Consider the following 17,831-nt stretch of genomic DNA (forward strand, 5'->3'; position numbering starts at 1 on the left):
CACAAACATGTACACACATGTTCCTCACATATTATTGTAGCCTAGTTTGTGCTGAATACAGTGTAATGACACTTGTGTCATTAATATGTTTATGAACAACTGAAAAAAGCACAAATGTCAGGGCATGTCAAAACTTCTCCAGGCCCCAAATCAGCCTCAGACTCCAGAGGGTTAAAATATACAGATAACACAAATTACAGCTGCCAGTGAACCACAAAACACTCATTCTGCCTCCCTTCCTACTTCACGGGAGTTTGTGTGTCACTGAGTCTAGTTCCTTCTGTAGTGATTGGCTTCTTGAGGAGTTGCTTCACAGCTTATTTTCTTCAGTAAAAATAAGAATCTAGATTACTTGTTCTCTATAGCTAATATGTCAGTCTGTTTGTTGTTCAGTGTGGTTCATGATGACGTTGAAAGTGTATAGTTTGCTCTGACCCATAACTGGGGCAGCTGTCCTTAGAGTAATTGGCAGTGTTGCGGTCCAAACACATGCTGCCCGCCAGCCTCACAACACCACACTGGCTCTGCGGTCTGTTGCTGGACATATGGACGGCCGAGCGCTTCAAATGACTGATAAGTTCACCTGTTACAGCCGTGTTCCACACCAGCAGCCTCGAGTCTGTCCCATGCATGGTGATAACTAGTGCATTTTGATTTGAGCTGACTGGGGCACCATGTTGACTTGTTAAAGTGTCTCTTGTTTTGTTGCCCAACACCATGGATGCTTGTTTTTAATAATAATCACAGATTCGTTCATTTTGGAGACTTATTGTGCTGATGATACACGCTCCAGCGGGTCTCAAAGCCTCCGCTGTGAAGACTCTGTGCTGAGGTCCACCATCTGGGGCATCGAGAGAGAGAATCATGCTGTTCAGCGCTGTCTCACTCTACTCTGTCTCTTGCCTTTGGTGTCGCGCTGCTTTGTGAAGTGAGTGGCGTGTGTTTGTCTGGATTCAGGTGTGTTTGTGAAGTGAATCTACATCACTCATCAGAGGTTTTTTCCTCTCTCTGTTCTCCTTTCAGCCATTGTGACATCACTCAGTACTCAACAGTTGATTGAATATATAGCATGTCAATCATTTTTGTGAGCAGTTCGATTGGCTTAATCAATTCTAATTTTGAGGGTCATACAGATTTCACGATTCAGTAAGTTCCATCACGATATCTTAATTAGATTGAGATTGATTGCTTTACTTACAGTTTTGTTTGTCTGTTTATTTATTTTTGCTGATCAAATCATTTTCTCACAGCACATTAAAATGCGGATAGAAATACACACAAGATGCATTTCTTTTTCAGACTTCCTTAAGGAAAAAAAGCTGTTGTCTGGCTTAGAGAGCCAGTAAACACAAGAAAATTCATGTGACCATTAGTATTGTCAATATGAAGAGTTTGTGGCCTCTGAAGTGTCCTGAAGTGAGGGGCTCAACTATATTGAAGGGTGTGATTCTGAAACCCTGAAAGGGATCTACTTACTAATCCTTTACGGGCTGCCATATATATATATATATATATATATATATATATATATATATATATATACAGTAGAGTTCAAAAGTTTGGAACCACTAAGATTTTTAATGTTTTTAAAAGAAGTTTCGTCTGCTCACCAAGGCTACATTTATTTAATTAAAAATACAGTAAAAACAGTAATATTGTGAAATATTATTACAATTTAAAATAACTTTGTACTATGTAAATATATTTGACAAAGTAATTTATTCCTGCGATGCAAAGATGAATTTTCAGCATCATTACTCCAGTCTTCAGTGTCACATGATCCTTCAGAAATCATTCTAATATGCTGATTTGCTGCTCAAGAAACATTTATGATTATTTTCAATGTTGAAAACAGTTGTGTACTTTTTTTTTTTTTCAGGATTCCTTGATGAATAGAAAGTTCAAAAGAACAGCATTTATCTGAAATACAAAGCTTCTGTAGCATTATACACTACCGTTCAAAAGTTTGGGGTCAGTAAGAATTTTTATTTTAAGAAATTAAAGAAATGAATACTTTTATTCAGCAAGGATGCATTAAATCAATCAAAAGTGGCAGTAAAGACATTTATAATGTTACAAAAGATTAGATTTCAGATAAACACTGTTCTTTTGAACTTTCTATTCATCAAATAATCCTGAAAAAAAAATATTGTACACAAATATTTTGTACAATTGTACACATTAAATGTTTCTTGAGCAGCAGATCAGCATATTAGAATGATTTCTGAAGGATCATGTGACACTGAAGACTGGAGTAACGATGCTGAAAATTCAGCTTTGCATCACAGGAATAAATTACTTTGTGAAATATATTCAAATAGAAAACAGTTATTTTAAATTGTAATAATATTTCACAATATTACTGTTTTTTACTGTATTTTTAATTAAATAAATGTAGCCTTGGTGAGCAGACGAAACTTCTTTTAAAAACATTAAAAATCTTAGTGGTTCCAAACTTTTGGACTGTACTGTATATGCACACACACGCACACACACACAATGAATATAATATATTATATAATAATAATTAAAATATATATATATATATATATATATATATATATATATATATATATATATATATATATATATATATATATATATATATATATATATATATATATATATATATATATATTTTTTTTTTTTTTTTTTTTTTTTTTTTTTTTTTTTTTATCAGATGACTGAAACCACCTTCAAAGCTGGATTAGGGACAGATTCTGACCACATTCAATGTATAGTCAGCAAAAATGCATTAGCATTTACATGTAATATAATGAGGCTGCACTTTAAATAATTATCATCTAGATCTGTTTTTATCCATCGGCAGGATATAGTAATACTTACATTTTTAATATTAAATTGTTTGTGTTCATGGCATGTCCTTTTTATTCTGCTCTTTCCTCACTTTCCGCCATTAAATAAAAAATAGAGGTATTTATGACTTTTTATCTCACAATTCTGACTTTTTTTCCTCAGAATTGCGAGATATAAAGTCAGAATTGCATGATAACTCACAACTGCAAGAAAAAAATCATAATTGCAACTTCAGCCTATAGGTTTTGCTATTTTTATTTATTTTTTTTTAATCACACAATTCTGATTTTTTTTCTTCTCAGAATTGTGAGATATAAACTCACAATTGCGTGTTATAATGTGCAGTTGTGAGGGGAAAAAAGACTTGTGGGATGTAAAGTCTTCCGATCTAAAGAATTACGTGATAACTCACAAATGCGAAAAAAAAAGTCATAATTGCAACTTTATATCTCGCAATTCTGAGGAAAAAAAGTCAGAATTGTCAGATGCAAACTTGAAATTGCAAGAAAAAAGTAGCAATTACCTTTTTTTTTTTTTATTTATTTATTTTATTTAGCGGTAGAAACAAGCTTCCATAGTTCTCTATTAGCATCCTTTACTGCGGGATAGTTTTTAATAAAGGAAATGCAATAGATCAGATACCTTATTTTTTATCTGCCAGAATAAAGCAGTGTGATATGCAGGGGTTGTTCATTTTGCACATGAAAGTGTTATTGAATATCTTTCCCATCACATTGGAGATGCAGTGGGATGAATGGTGTAAATGCAGTCCAGCTACTTTGTGTATATGAAAATTTTTTTTTTTTTTTTTTTTTTTTTGCAAAATCATCATACAGCTCTGTTTTGTTACTTCATTAATTTTGCTTCATACTATTTTAACCATAAAAAGTGTATATTATTTTTCCTGATGCACATTTTGTTCATCAGCCCTCAGGGGTCAAGAGCGTGTCGCTGATGTTTTTAATAATGAAGATGAGCAGATGTGATTATAAAGATGGTGATGATGATAATGACTGTGTATGACAATGGTATGGATATGTGGATTCCTTCCTCTGGTTAGTTCGTGTTTTAACAGCTCAAGGCAGTATGGGGGATTTAATGAGAGACGAGACAGATGAGGATAACTGATGCGGTCTGTGCGCTCTTTCACAACTCCGTTTGGGTGTGGTTGTCGCTCTGGTTCATAGAAGAATGCATGTCAAACAAGGTCACCACAGCGGTGGAAATGATTCTGGTCATCGTAAAACATTTATTATGCCAGAAAGACTGGTTTGTCCAATACTGAAGGCCACATGAAAGCTGAATGTATAGAAGCAGTTCATGAAACGCAGCTTGATTTAAACCTTTACGTTTTAGCCTTCCCTTGGTAAACAAGCCTCAAAAGCTGTTGTCTGGTGCAGAAAGCCTGTAAACACTAGAAAAAGTCATGTGACCATCAGTACTGGGTATATGAAAGAGAGTTTGTGGCCTCTGGAGTGTCCTGGTCCTGAGGCAAGACTCTCAACTAGAAAAAAATTTATTCGGGCTGCCACAGTTTGAGGTTGTCTTGTCACATGCTTTTAGGACTCAAAATATTTTTATTTTTATTTTATTTTTTATTTTATTTTTTTTATTATTTATTTATTTATTTTGTTTTGAGGAATCAAAAGATTTTTAGTTTTTATTTTTCATTTTTTTATTTTATTTTTTATGTTTTATTATTTTATTTTATTAGGAATCAAATACGATTTTTATTTTATTTATTTTTTTTATTTTATTTTGTTTTGATTTTATGAGGAATCAAACGATTTTTTTTATTTTATTTTATTTTATTTTATTTTATTTTATTTTATTTTATTTTTATTTTGCAATATGGCCCTTTAATTCATCAGACTATTGTTGAAACTATTTGTTATTGACTTCTGGCAATGTTTAGTGAATTTGAAGATGGACACGCTTATCTGAAAGTACCTAATTTTGCGGTTCTCACAATCCCATATCTGTGAAGCTGAAGACACTGTCTGCATGCTTCTCCAGCTATTGTACATAGAGGAAGTGGTTTAGCATGTTGCCTAATGTCTAGTCCTATAGTTCTGGTGCTAAAGATGTAAATCTGTAAATCTGTAATGTATGTCTGAGCACATCAGGGTTTTGTACAGCTCTCTTATAAGATAGAGGACAAGTATCAGGAAGATGATGAGGAAAATAGAAGAATAGAGAAGTGAAACTGAAAATTCTCCTCAATTAGGAACTATACAAAGAAAAATGCATGAGTGATTAGTTATTTGAGGTCTTTGTCAGAGCACAGTGACTAAACATCACGAGAAAAGCACAAATAACAATGACAAAGGATTCTGCATGGACTATAGTGAGTTTAGATACGAATCAAGGAAACTCCAGTGTGAAATCGGGATGAATTATCCAGCAGTACTTTTCCAGCTCTAAGTATTTAAAAGCTTTAATCTAACATTACAGCAGCGGATCGCGTCGCAATCCCTCTCTCTACACACACAGACGTGAGGCGAAAGAAGCAGAGAGCCGATTACAGCACCGAATGAGGTGAAGTGGACAGCTTAACAAGTCTGACCTATATTCGTATTTAATCAGAGTCATATATGATTTACTCCGCTCGCTTCTTCTGCTTTACTTATGGTGCTTTTAGACTGAAAAATGCACATTTTACAGCTCCTGTAAGGCGGGCGTCTCTCCAGAATCCAGAATGAAAGACGTGAAAAGCCAAAAGGGAATTTGAAGCTTCATGATTAACTGTCATTGTAAGAAGTATTTCACTTTCATTCAGGGCAGAAAAATATGATGCACTAGGTGTTCTTCAGATATTTCTGCTTTGAGAGGTACAACGCATACACACAAAACACTGCTTATCTCACGCTTGACTTCTTCTCCATCTGCTTTTGAAGAAAGAGGAGACCCTATGATAATTCTCTTTGTGAGACGCCAAATGATATTTCTCTGACCTTTAGATATCTGAAACACCGATAAAAGGCAATTCTCAGCCAATGGCCCACACCAAATAGCTTCATTTATTTCTGGTAAAACGCCAGAGCAAATCTATTCTTTCAGGCCCGTAAATGACACAAGCACAATGTGAAGGGAGCCTGTGGTGTCTTTTGAGTGAAGGCACAGCTTACAAAGGTGCCCAAATAAACCTGACTGGAGGAGGACTGAGAGGTGTGAAGTCTCAGGAGGGATGTGACTCAGATTATTGCTAATACCAAAAACGTGTGTGTGTCTCTGTCTGCATCTGTTGTCTGGATGCTGTGAAGCAGTACATGAGCTTCTGACAGACAGACAAACTCGGATGATTTTAAGTGTTGTGTTGTGAAGTGTTGTGATTTTCAGTCATCTACTGACCAACCCATCCATCCATCTACTGACCAACCCATCCATCCATCTACTGACCAACCCATCCATCCACTGACTAACCCATCCATCCATCCATCTACTGACCAACCCATCCATCCACTGACTAACCCATCCATCCATTCATCCATCCATTCATCCATCCATCCATCCATCCATCCATCTACTGACCAACCCATCCATCCACTGACTAACCCATCCATCCATTCATCCATCCATTCATCCATCCATCCATCCATCCATCCATCCATCCATCTACTGACCAACCCATCCATCCATCCATCCATCCATCCATCCATCCATCCATCCATCCATCTACTGACCAACCCATCCATCCACTGACTAACCCATCCATCCATCCATCCATCCATCCATCCATCCATCCATCCATCCATCCATCCATCCATCATCTACTGACCAACCCATCCATCCACTGACTAACCCATCCATCCATTCATCCATCCATTCATCCATCCATTCATCCATCCATCCATCCATCCATCCATCCATCCATCCATCCATCCATCCATCTACTGACCAACCCATCCATCCATCCATCCATCCATCCATCCATCCATCCATCCATCTACTGACCAACCCATCCATCCACTGACTAACCCATCCATCCATCCATCCATCCATCCATCCATCCATCCATCCATCCATCCATCCATCCATCCATCCATCCATCCATCCATCCATCCATCCATCCATCCATCTACTGACCAACCCATCCATCCACTGACTAACCCATCCATCCATCCATCCATCCATCCATCCATCCATCCATCCATCCATCCATCCATCCATCCATCCATCCATCCATCCATCCATCCATCCATCCATCCATCCATCCATCCATCCATCCATCCATCCATCCATCCATCCATCCATCCATCCATCCATCCAATTTGGATTTAGTCTAGTAAAATCCATCCCTTTCCATCATTCCAACTACTCTACCCCATCTGCTAACCTTCTCGTAGCTCAGTATCAGATATCGACATTATAATTTCCGCCTCTTGTAGTTTTCAATTAGCCTCACGCCTTCAGATCCATAGCAGACCGAAGGTTAAGTGTGTTCTGGTGTCAATGTACAGGCTGAGGAATGTCTAAATGAGCTCATTAATTAACAGACCTGCTCTCTGTCAGCACATGAACCCATCACTTGCATTCACATTACCATCAACAGCGTCTTCCTCTTCAGCAGCTGCGGTAATGAATGATTTCCACAGTGGCCGCTCCTTTGGCACAAGCGTACCAAGAGCCGTGCCAAAGAACCCCGAGCTCCTGTTATGAAGCACAGATGAATTGCTGGTCTGACAGACTGGCGAAAGATTCAGATTCTTACATCATACCGTGTGTTACTGTGCGGTTGAGGCTAACGGCGTTGAGATGGCTGTGGCGAGATTCTCTGCATTGCTAAGAAAGGAAAAAGTTTTTTGATTTTGGATGTGGAAGAGCTATTTACATCTGTATCATAAGTAATTTACTGTGGTTGAAAGGCATGTTGTGTTGCATTAAATTTTCTGGATTGCAATTTCACATCCTTGGTCTCTCAAGTCTTGGAGTGTATCGAATTTAATTGCCTGCTAGTATCACAGGCGATTTACATGCCCTAAATCCTGTTTTGTACAAGATAAAAAAAAAAAAAAAGGTTTTACTTGTACTAAATACTTTAGTACATTCTCGCCTAATTGTTTTACAACTTCTTGATCCAACCCAACAAACAAAATATTCCCAGTTTCTGCATAATTTATTCACTGTGCGCTGCAGGATGCTCAATGTTTAGACCTAAATGTTGTGTTAATAATTCAGTCTCATTTGGCAACACGGTCACGGACAACACAGAACCCGGTGTACATTTGCATATTAATGTGATAATGAATAATTAATGAATCTAGAGGTTGATTAGCTGTCAGGTTCATGGCTGGATCACAAATCAGTATGGGGCAATGTTGGTTTAAGTGAGGGTAAAAGCACATTAGGGGATCCTTTTGAACCAATTTTGAGTCGACGGCATATTGATGCTTGGAATAGCATAATTTTTTGGAAGCAGGATGGCTAATGGCCGATATGATGTCTATTTATGCTGTTTGAATGTGTACTTATAGAAGCTAAATGTGTATCTAAGTATTTGTATATTTTGTATACAATTATTGTAAAAAAAAAACAAAAAAGAATTGTTGGTTTAACTTAAAGTAAGTTACCTGGTTGCCTTAATTTTTGAGTTCATTGAAATTAAATTTGAGTTAATACAATGAAGGCAATTGTTAAATCAACAAACTCAAAATATTAAGTTATCTGAACCACATTAATTATTGAAGTTGATTTGACAAAAGAAAAAATGTTGTGATAACAAATCATGAAAATAATTTTTTACAATGTGGTTTACGATTAAAGAATCGAATGATAATACTATAACATTTTATATTGTTATATTCGAATAGTATTCTAATAGTAATATATAATTGCTTTCATAATGGCTAATTTATATGTTAATATATTTTAGTGTAATTATAATCACATATTGACTGTGATTGTCACATAATAATATTATATTATATAATATAGTTATTTGATATTTTTAATATATCTGCAATATCTTGTCCACCATACTAAGTTTTGGCATTGCCGCTAAAAATGAATACTTTGAGCATATAAAAAATGTTTAGGCTACTTTTTGAATCTGTTGTAAATGTAATCCTACTTACAAAATTACCTGCTTTTGATTAACATGTAACAGCTGGTTGTTTTTAGGTTTGTTTAAATCTTCTGAGCTCTGTTTCTGTTTCCTGGATGGCTCAGGCACAAGCCTGGAAGCACTGAGGCAGATACACATGTCACTTGGCCAGAACTTGAGCTGCAAGGGTAAACCCATCATCCTGAGCTCTGTGTTGTGCTGTAAGGAGCTTAGACTACCCAGCTGTAGCATCACACCCTCCGCAGATCTGAAACCAAGTAGCAGACCTAAACCAGATCTGCAGTTAATCCGCACAAACAGAGTCTTGTGTTGAGTTCTTTTTCGATGTCTGCAAAATGCATAAATTGATAGTTTTTATTTTTATCGAAGATAGTGATATAACATTTATTTTTACAAAAACTTGGGATCACATCGGAGACCTTCGTGCCCAAATTTGTCATAAACCTTCATTCCAGTGATATTCTTTTGAGCTCTTTTGTATTGTGCCCTGTCTCTCGTTTTGCATTTTTTATTATTTTTTTTTTATTATTATTTTCAAATCTCCCTCTTGATCGTTCTCTCTCCTTATACTCTCCATCATACGCCGCCTAATGTTGATTGGTTACACGTTTGTTGTTGGTGTTGGCCTGACTAACTTCCAAACAGTGTATTTGAAATTCTACTGAGTGCACCTTTAAGGCCATCCTTAAAAATATTCTTGTTTGCCGTAACCCGACCGACCCTGTCAATTTAGGACCGACTCAAATTTTTTATTTTTTTTGCTTTAAGTCCGACCGACTTGCCGGTTGTAAATTTGCGTTAAGACCGACCTTTTTTTTTTTTTTTACTCTTCAAACAACTAATACAAAAGCAATAAAATAATATTAATTATATTTTAGTAAGTATTGTAAATGTATAAATAGCCTAGGCCTACATACAAACGAAGGCTACGTTCTTTCTTTTATATAAAAACCTGTGACGTCATCTATGGATGTCACACTATGGCCGGTGCGTTCGCTTCGTCTCAACCCGTTGAGAGACGAGATGTGCTGACAGATAAAATAATTACATGATTGTGATAGCCTACGTATATTTGTCTGATTTCTTCAAGCCGTCGTATTTACCATGTTTACTATGGTAATAGCGTGCATAGTCTTGGTGATCAGAATCCACATCGGATCACAAACATAAGTTATTTAAAACACTTGCTGCTGTCTGAAAGTGAGTTTTGAGCTAAAATGATTTTAAAAGTCTTTAATGCTGGTGTTAGCTGGTAACCTACATGTAATCATCAGCGCCTCCGTCTCCACACACAGATAAACACCGCCTTTGTTCGTAAACACTCCCTCCTCAAGCCCGAGCTGGCCCGCTTTGGACCAAGGTATTCGGTGGGCCGAAAAACCCGGGCCGTTGGCCCCGAGGAAGCCCCAATGAGGCACGATCAAGCCCCGGAAGTGACAGTGGAAATGCGACTGGCCCTGGCACGCACTAGCACGCCCACTTTAGGCCCGACAGTGGAAACGAAACACGGCTGCGCCCGAAGGCATGGGTTGAAAGACCCAGTCAGTGATGTCACAATATGCTAATTTGTTTAAATTCATACCTACGTAATCACCATCACCAAAATTGTACTTTTTTTTTTTTACATTGAAACTTGAAAAAAAAAAAAATAGACCTACCTACCGACCCTTTTTTTTTTTTCTTTTTTTTTTTACTGTTACTGCAAACCAAAATATTTTTAAGGATGGCCTAAGGCTGTTATACAAAGGACGCTCGAGGGTTAAAATGTATTAATTTGGATACATCAATTACAGACATTGTCAATTGTTCTTTTTTCTAGTTGGGTATCAAGCTATTTAGCGTAGTCAAAAGTGCAGACTTCGATACCAAGTCTGAAATTTTAAAAATATGGTGCTTTGAGTGCTGTTGAGCAGATTCGTAAAAATCTGATTGGCCTTTGCTGTTTTACGTCTTTCTGGAGTTGAAACACTGATTGAGCGATTACATGTCAGTTACATGATACTTTTCTGTAAGTTGTATTTTATCTTTCAACATTCCTTCTGATGTTCATTCATGTTTAATTTAGTGCTGTAAACAAGTAGTAAAGAGAAAGAGATGATCGGTTCACAAAGTGCCTACAGCAGTCTGTCACACCACATTAAAGAGCACCAAACCGGTATTTATTGTTTGAATATCACAATAAAATTGACAATTTGAAAGCCAAGACTAAAAGTATCAATGCACAAAGCTTATTGTGATTTAATGGATGAGAGGTGATACAAATAATGTCAAGTGAAGTTTTGTTCACACATCAACAGAAAATAGCATAGACAAAAAGAACGATTCTTGGGATTTAAGAATGGATATCAGTTCATCAACATGAGAATTGATTAATATCAATATTTTCATCCCAGTCTTAATTTTTAGGCATCATACGCACACGACAAAGGCTCCTTCCACAGTGTGCAAAATGATGCAACCTAATAAAATATATTTTAGGACAAAAATTTTGGAGCTCCAAGTCCGTTTGATCTTCACTTTAGTATAACTGCTGTCAGATACAGTTCCTCATGATTAGTAGTGTGCAAATGCATTCAGAGATGATTACAGATGATTTTCGAGACACTATGGGCTGGTGACCCAAACACAGAGATTAGGGATAGTGCTAAAAAGGATTTTCAGTGCAGAATTACTGATGAGATTGTAATTTAGGTCCAGGGTTAATCTGTCTCTGGGAATCTGGCACTCTACTATAAATATGGATTTATTTATAAATGTTGTGAAATATTACAGTTCATGTTTTCAATTAATAATTTGTGTCAACAACATACTGAGTTGAAGCAAAGAGTAATTTAAGATTGAAATAATCACTGGATTTGCCAGAGTCAGGCATCAAATCTTTAAAAAGATACCATTTTATTTTGAGGCACTTAGTTGCAAGTACACTAGATATCCATGAGCAGAACTGTATTACTTTGCCTTTTTGATTGATATCAGTTTTTGACTAACAAGTCCTCATACATCCAATAAAAATCATCTTGCGTCCAGCTGGTTAAAAGCAAAAATGATTACGCAAAGTAAAGTTGCTTCTCATAAAAGCATAATTTGTTTGCAGAGACCTTTTTGATTGATGTCTTATCATTTTGTGCAGTGGCATTCAGACATTAAGTGTGTCCAAATACTTTTTGGGGTCACCGTGGTTGAGCTTTTGAAAGCTTGATTGCCATGTAATTTTAATATTGGTAGTTCACCTTTTTGGAGAGGTAAGGGTGTCTCTCTTCCTCACATGCTTGCTCTTTCTCTTTCTTCAGGTAATTAAAAACCACTGAAAGTATTTTTCGGTCACTGAACACGTTTGAGCCTCTTTGGCGATGCTCCAGCTCAGTTAACAGCAGCCTTACGGTTACCGGGGAAGGATTTGAGCTCTGTCAAGGACTCCACATCCAAGCTGAATAATTTAATGTGCTGCTGCCGAAAACCTGTATAATTTATTCATTGGACCTACTTTGTTATTTTGGTTTCCAAATTTTAAAGTCAAATCACACAGATAGGACGCAGCTGACTTCAAAACTCAGGGACATGAAACTTGGGTTGTGAGGCTTTTTGGATGAACAGAAGTTTTGGACATTGAGATTGTGATCAGATGAGTGTTTCAAGGAAATGCATTGAACTCAAGGACGGTTCTAGTTTGTAATTCTGAGTAAAAATATTCTGATAGATCCAGGTTTTACAATTTTAGTGGTTCAGTGCACCATATTTACAATTGCACGATGAAACATTAATGTGAACTGTACATTGTACATTTCCTGAGGGAAATATGAGTGATGTCCAAAACTCCTCTTTAGTTGTTGCCAAGTTGTTGCGATGCGGTTGCTAGGGTATTCCGGGTGGTTAAGTGGGAATTGTAAGGAATTATGGACCCTCAATTGATTCACAAAAAAACGAACAAACAAAAAACCCCTTCTAAGACTCATTCCTTAGGACTAGATTGCCTTAGTCATGTTGTATATTTTTGAATCACTACAAAGAATCAATTCATAGGAGTCATTTGTTTTAGGAATCTGTTACATTTGTAGGTACACTGGTAGCACTGTATGTTTTTGGTCCCGGTATCACAGACAGGGCTTAGCCTAAGCCAGGATTAAGCCTTAGTTCAATTAGGGCATTTAATTAGCTTTTATAAACTTCACTAGAAAAAAAAAGCATTACTGGTGTGCATCCTGAGACAAAACAATGGCACTGACATATTTAAGTTACTTTCAGTTACAACAGCTTAAACATGAATTTTAGTTTAGGACTAGCTTAAGGCTTGTCTGTGAAACCAGGGGTAAAAGAACTAAGTCGACCAACTCATTAGACTCATTCATTTGGCGATTAGATTACACTGTTCATGTTGAATGTTTTAGATTCACTAACAAGAACTGACTCTGAAGTTATTCTTTTGGGAATCACTTGGGCTGCACTGATTGCACTTGTTTTTGATTCATTAGAATCAACCCGTTACAGTCATTCTTTTTGGAATCGTTTGGAATACACTGTTCTCACTGTATGTTTATGATTCACTAAAAAGAACCCAGATGACCAACTCATTAGACTCATTAATTTGGCGATTGGATTACACTGGTCATGTTGAATGTTTTAGATTCACTAACAAGAACCGACTCAGAGTTATTCTTTTGGGACTTCACTGATTGCTGTGTTTTTGATTCAATGGAATAGACACATTTGAGTTATTCTTTTTGTAAATGGTTGGAATACACTGGCCACACTGCATTTTTTATTTATTTATTTTTTATTTTTTTTTGATTCACTAAAAAGAATCCACTCATAGAATCTGATTGCACTTTGTTTGTGATTCACTGAACAGAACTGACTCATAGGAGTAATTATTTTGGAAATCGTTAGAAACCACTTGTTGTACTGTATGTTTTTGATTAACTCATAGGCGTCATTCTTCGAATCAGTTGGACTACACTGGTTTTACTTTGTTTTTTGATTCTCTAAGAAGAACTGACTCCAATGAATCATTTGATTGGGAATTTGTGAGTATTTCTGGGTGTTCTGTGCATCTTACGATCACTTTTTAATCATCATTTAAAGGGTTACTTCAGGATTTAGCATTAAGCTTTGTATTAGTAGAATACCACTAGTATTTTCGAATTACCGTGCTTTCCCCCTTCATATCAGCCTGAGATGAGAGATTTATGCATTTTTATTCTGTAAAAAAGCCTCCGATGACGCAAAAATCGTCATTTTGCGTCATCGGAGGCTTTTTTGGCCAGAGGCTTAAAACTACAGCCAGTAATAGCAGGTAGTTCCGCATTTTTTCACCACGCCCATACATATGCGCGTTTGAGGTTACTCACGGACATAGATCAAAGATTTTATCAAAAGTGGGTGTCAATTATATTTTTAAGCTTACAGTAATTAACTTTATTTTGTCTGCACTACATCAGTGGTTCATCTCGCAAATTTATCGGTCTCTGCAGTCATCTCAACCAATACAGCTTTTGTGGTAACGTTAGCATAAATAGATAAATAGACTTCAGTTTTACAGAACAGTGGCTTTACTTTGATAACAGTCAACTTATATGCAACTTATATGTAATTGTCTATCTAACGTTACTTTGCTAAGTTTGCAGTTTTACTGCTACCTACAACACTAGATATAGGCTACTGTGTTATCAGTCTAGTATCAGCAAGTCTTACCTCTAAGCGAATACGCTTAGTACCAGATGCCCAGGCTGTTCGTCCTCTGGGAAAGTGAATATCGATGGTATCGTGGTGTCCTTCAGAATGGTTCTCTTCATTGCAAGGATATTTGGTTCGTAGTCCTCGTGCTTGAAATGGAGACTACATATTCTGCGTTTTTTTAGGTTTTCTATAACGGTGTCATCTCCAAACCTCGGGTGTTTGATGGCCCGCAGCCACTGTTTACATCGCTCCAAATCTTTAACTTAATCGGAAAATGATGGAAACTTACTTGTCCTTTCCTGGTTTTGGGTGTACATCCAGGTACAAAGCAATTTAGCACCATTTCGCTGTAAATGTATGAACTAACTCACGATTTATAGAATTAATATGTAACAAAGCAAGCCTAGTTGTTTGAATTTTCCTGGTAATGCCGCCTGTAACCGATAGGCGTGGTTTGGGCGTGGCCTCGCAAGGGCAGCAAAACAAGTGCATTCTGGGAGTTGTTGTCTTTCATCCACATTAGTCAAAAATACATTTTCTGCCTTTTCTCAGTCTAGAAAGCTCCAAATTCAAAAATAACTTCACATTTCTACTACATAAATGACCAATTTTAAATACACATTCATATTTCCAGGGGTGAAGTACCCCTTTAAAGTCTTACAACACATAGACACAGCGGTTCTCAATTAGGTCAGAGCCTCTTTATCAGAATCCCATAAAACTATGAAATCCACTCCACAAATCATCTCTGGATTCATCTCAGGCAGGTGATATAACCTGATTTAACACACCTTATCCCATAATCCCCTGTGAGTGAAGTGGTTAATGATGACATTATAATGGATATGAGAGCTGTCATGATGTTTGTATGAGGAACGCTGATTGCAAGACCTCTTTCTCTCTCTGCAGTCTCTTTTGTCTCTCTTTTTTTGTCAGTTTTCAGTCTGTCACTTCTTTTCTTCTTGCATGTCTCTCCATCGTTTAGTCTCCATATACTTCATTTCTGCTCTATTTTTTTATTTTTCTTGGCTCAGGGAGCCTTGGCTTCAAAGGCTCTTAACGTACGTGCTCATCAAAGCGAGTCTCCTCAGGTGAGCCTCTATATTGAGCGCTTAAGGAAGAAAGACACGTCACTTTTATTAAACCTTCTCACAACGCTGAACTTCAGGGCAAATCTGGCAACCCTGCCCTTATGAGCTTAAACTGAGGTCACGCTAGGCTTTGAGCATCTGAAATGACTTCAAACCCCACAACACTGCAAAAAAAGAGTTCTGGGTTTGTGCGCTGTTTGAATTCAGCCAAAAAGGTCAATCTTTGACGTTTATGTCTTCTATTAGTCAAATGTCTTTGCACTATGCAAATTTGCAGTGCAGTGTTTGCTGAACTTCAAATTTGGTTCATAGCTGACCAAATGTGTATGAATGGAGCGTTTTTGTTTTTTCTCCCCAGTGTTCTCTTGATTAAATTCATCATATATAGTTTATACTTTAGTATCATGTTAAAAGTGCAGTAAACAATTGCTGAGAAACGTTGTTCATATTTGAAATCAACCCAAACAAACACATCCCTCCCTTTATTATACATCAAAAAAGTAATCTGATTATGTAATGCATGTTACTTGTAATCCATTACCGCCAATACTGACATTGGAAAAGACTGAGAAGTTATCATTAATTGATTGTCATTCTTTTGTTGCAGTGCTGGCCAGTTTCCGAGGAACAGTACAGCATGGCTTGCCTTTGGAGATCGGTGACACGGTGCAGATCCTAGAGAAATGTGAAGGTACATGAGTGCTGTTGCGAGCCACTTTCCTCAAAACCATCTTTTACATTTATTTCATTATTATAAACCTCATCTTGTTGTTCACACCAGTTTGCACCAGCTTAAATTGCAAAATGGTTAAGATGGACAGTGCTGGTCTGTCTACTCTCTACTTAAGTAAGATGGTTATTGTTGCTGTTAGACTTGCCAAGCATGAAAGTGCCTATAACAAACATTATATTGGTAATTCAGTGATGGTGTTAACTGGTCATTTAAGCTGAGCAGCTTATTTAAACTGTTTTAGCTGGCATAGGCTTTTTTTTTTTTTTAAATTTCCATTTCAGCAGGGCTGCTTGAAAATAATGTTGCCAGGCTTGACCGGGAGCTTCCCTACCTAAAAGACCAACAGTTGGTCTCCAGCATATGTTGTTTTGGATGGTGTGCATTTTTGTTCCTACCAGGCTTCTTAACTAGCTTAACCAGCAGGACTTCTTTTTCAGTCTTGCTTTACCAGGAAGTCCATTCAGGTTGAACGGCTTCATCTGCTAAATAGGGCTACACCTAACAATTATTTTGATATTTGACTAATAAACAATTAATTGACTGTTAATGCAACTATTAATCAACAACTCTTAACCAACAACTTTTGCCTTGACTTAAAGGGATAGTTCACCCAAAAATTAAAATTAAAAGTCATTTATTACTCGCCCTCATGTCGTTCCAAACCTGTAGGACCTTCGTTCATTTTCAGGACGCTAATTAAGATCTTTTTGATGAAATCCGAGTGGTATCTGTCTCGTCCATAGACAGCAATTTAACTACCACTTTCAAGGTCCAGAAAGGTACTAAAGACATCATTAAAATGGTCCACGTGACTGCAGTGGTTCAACCTTAATTTTATGAAGTGACGAATAGTTGAAATATGTGTGTGTGTGTGTGTGTTTATGTATGTGTGTACGTAAATATATGGGAAACCAGCTATAACCAGTCTAAATAAACTAGCGTGGCAAATCATTCTAGTCGAAGATGGCCTTTTCATCGGGGTTGGCTTGATTTGATAAACTGCTGACACAGACACCTGTACCACCTCTGAAACGGAGGATTTGAAACCAGTCTTTTTTTGTGACCCACACTCGACTCCTTCGTTTCCTGTTTCCACCCTTTGAAGACACACTCCTTTGTTCTCTAGGTGCATGCGCTTCCTGTTTTTTTGAGTAAGAGAGCCGGTTTCGGTTGGAGAACACCCAGTAACATTGTATAGGAGAATCTTACACGGTAGATATGAAACTACATAATCACTAGTTCTTGACTGACTGGAGGTGCTAATTATCAGAGGGGTCATGTTTCTAAATTCAGCTGCTATTATGCTCTTTACCATAAGTGCAGAGGTGATGCAGGCCCCCTGTTTTTCACACCTTCTCAGCTTTTTGCCAGGAAGCACAGTTTAAGGTTGGGTTTGCAGTAGGCAGAAAGTTCATCAGTGCTGGAGATGATCAGATCTGCTGTACTGGGTTAT

The 17,831-nt window shown here is 37.0% G+C and overlaps 1 protein-coding gene across 5 annotated transcripts in view; it reads left to right on the forward strand.

Moving 5' to 3' along the window:
* dock4b (dedicator of cytokinesis 4b) overlaps positions 1-17,831 on the forward strand; it is a 113,596-nt gene that overhangs the window by 20,543 nt on the left and 75,222 nt on the right. For all 5 annotated transcript variants that reach the window (XM_048156240.1, XM_048156242.1, XM_048156241.1 and 2 more), the window contains exon 2: positions 16,253-16,336. In XM_048156240.1, the coding sequence (XP_048012197.1) occupies positions 16,253-16,336 (84 nt within the window). The remainder of the gene's footprint in view (positions 1-16,252; positions 16,337-17,831) is intronic.

Source organism: Megalobrama amblycephala, linkage group LG14 (genome assembly GCF_018812025.1).
Source record: "Megalobrama amblycephala isolate DHTTF-2021 linkage group LG14, ASM1881202v1, whole genome shotgun sequence".
NCBI classification, from domain to species: Eukaryota; Metazoa; Chordata; class Actinopteri; order Cypriniformes; family Xenocyprididae; genus Megalobrama; species Megalobrama amblycephala.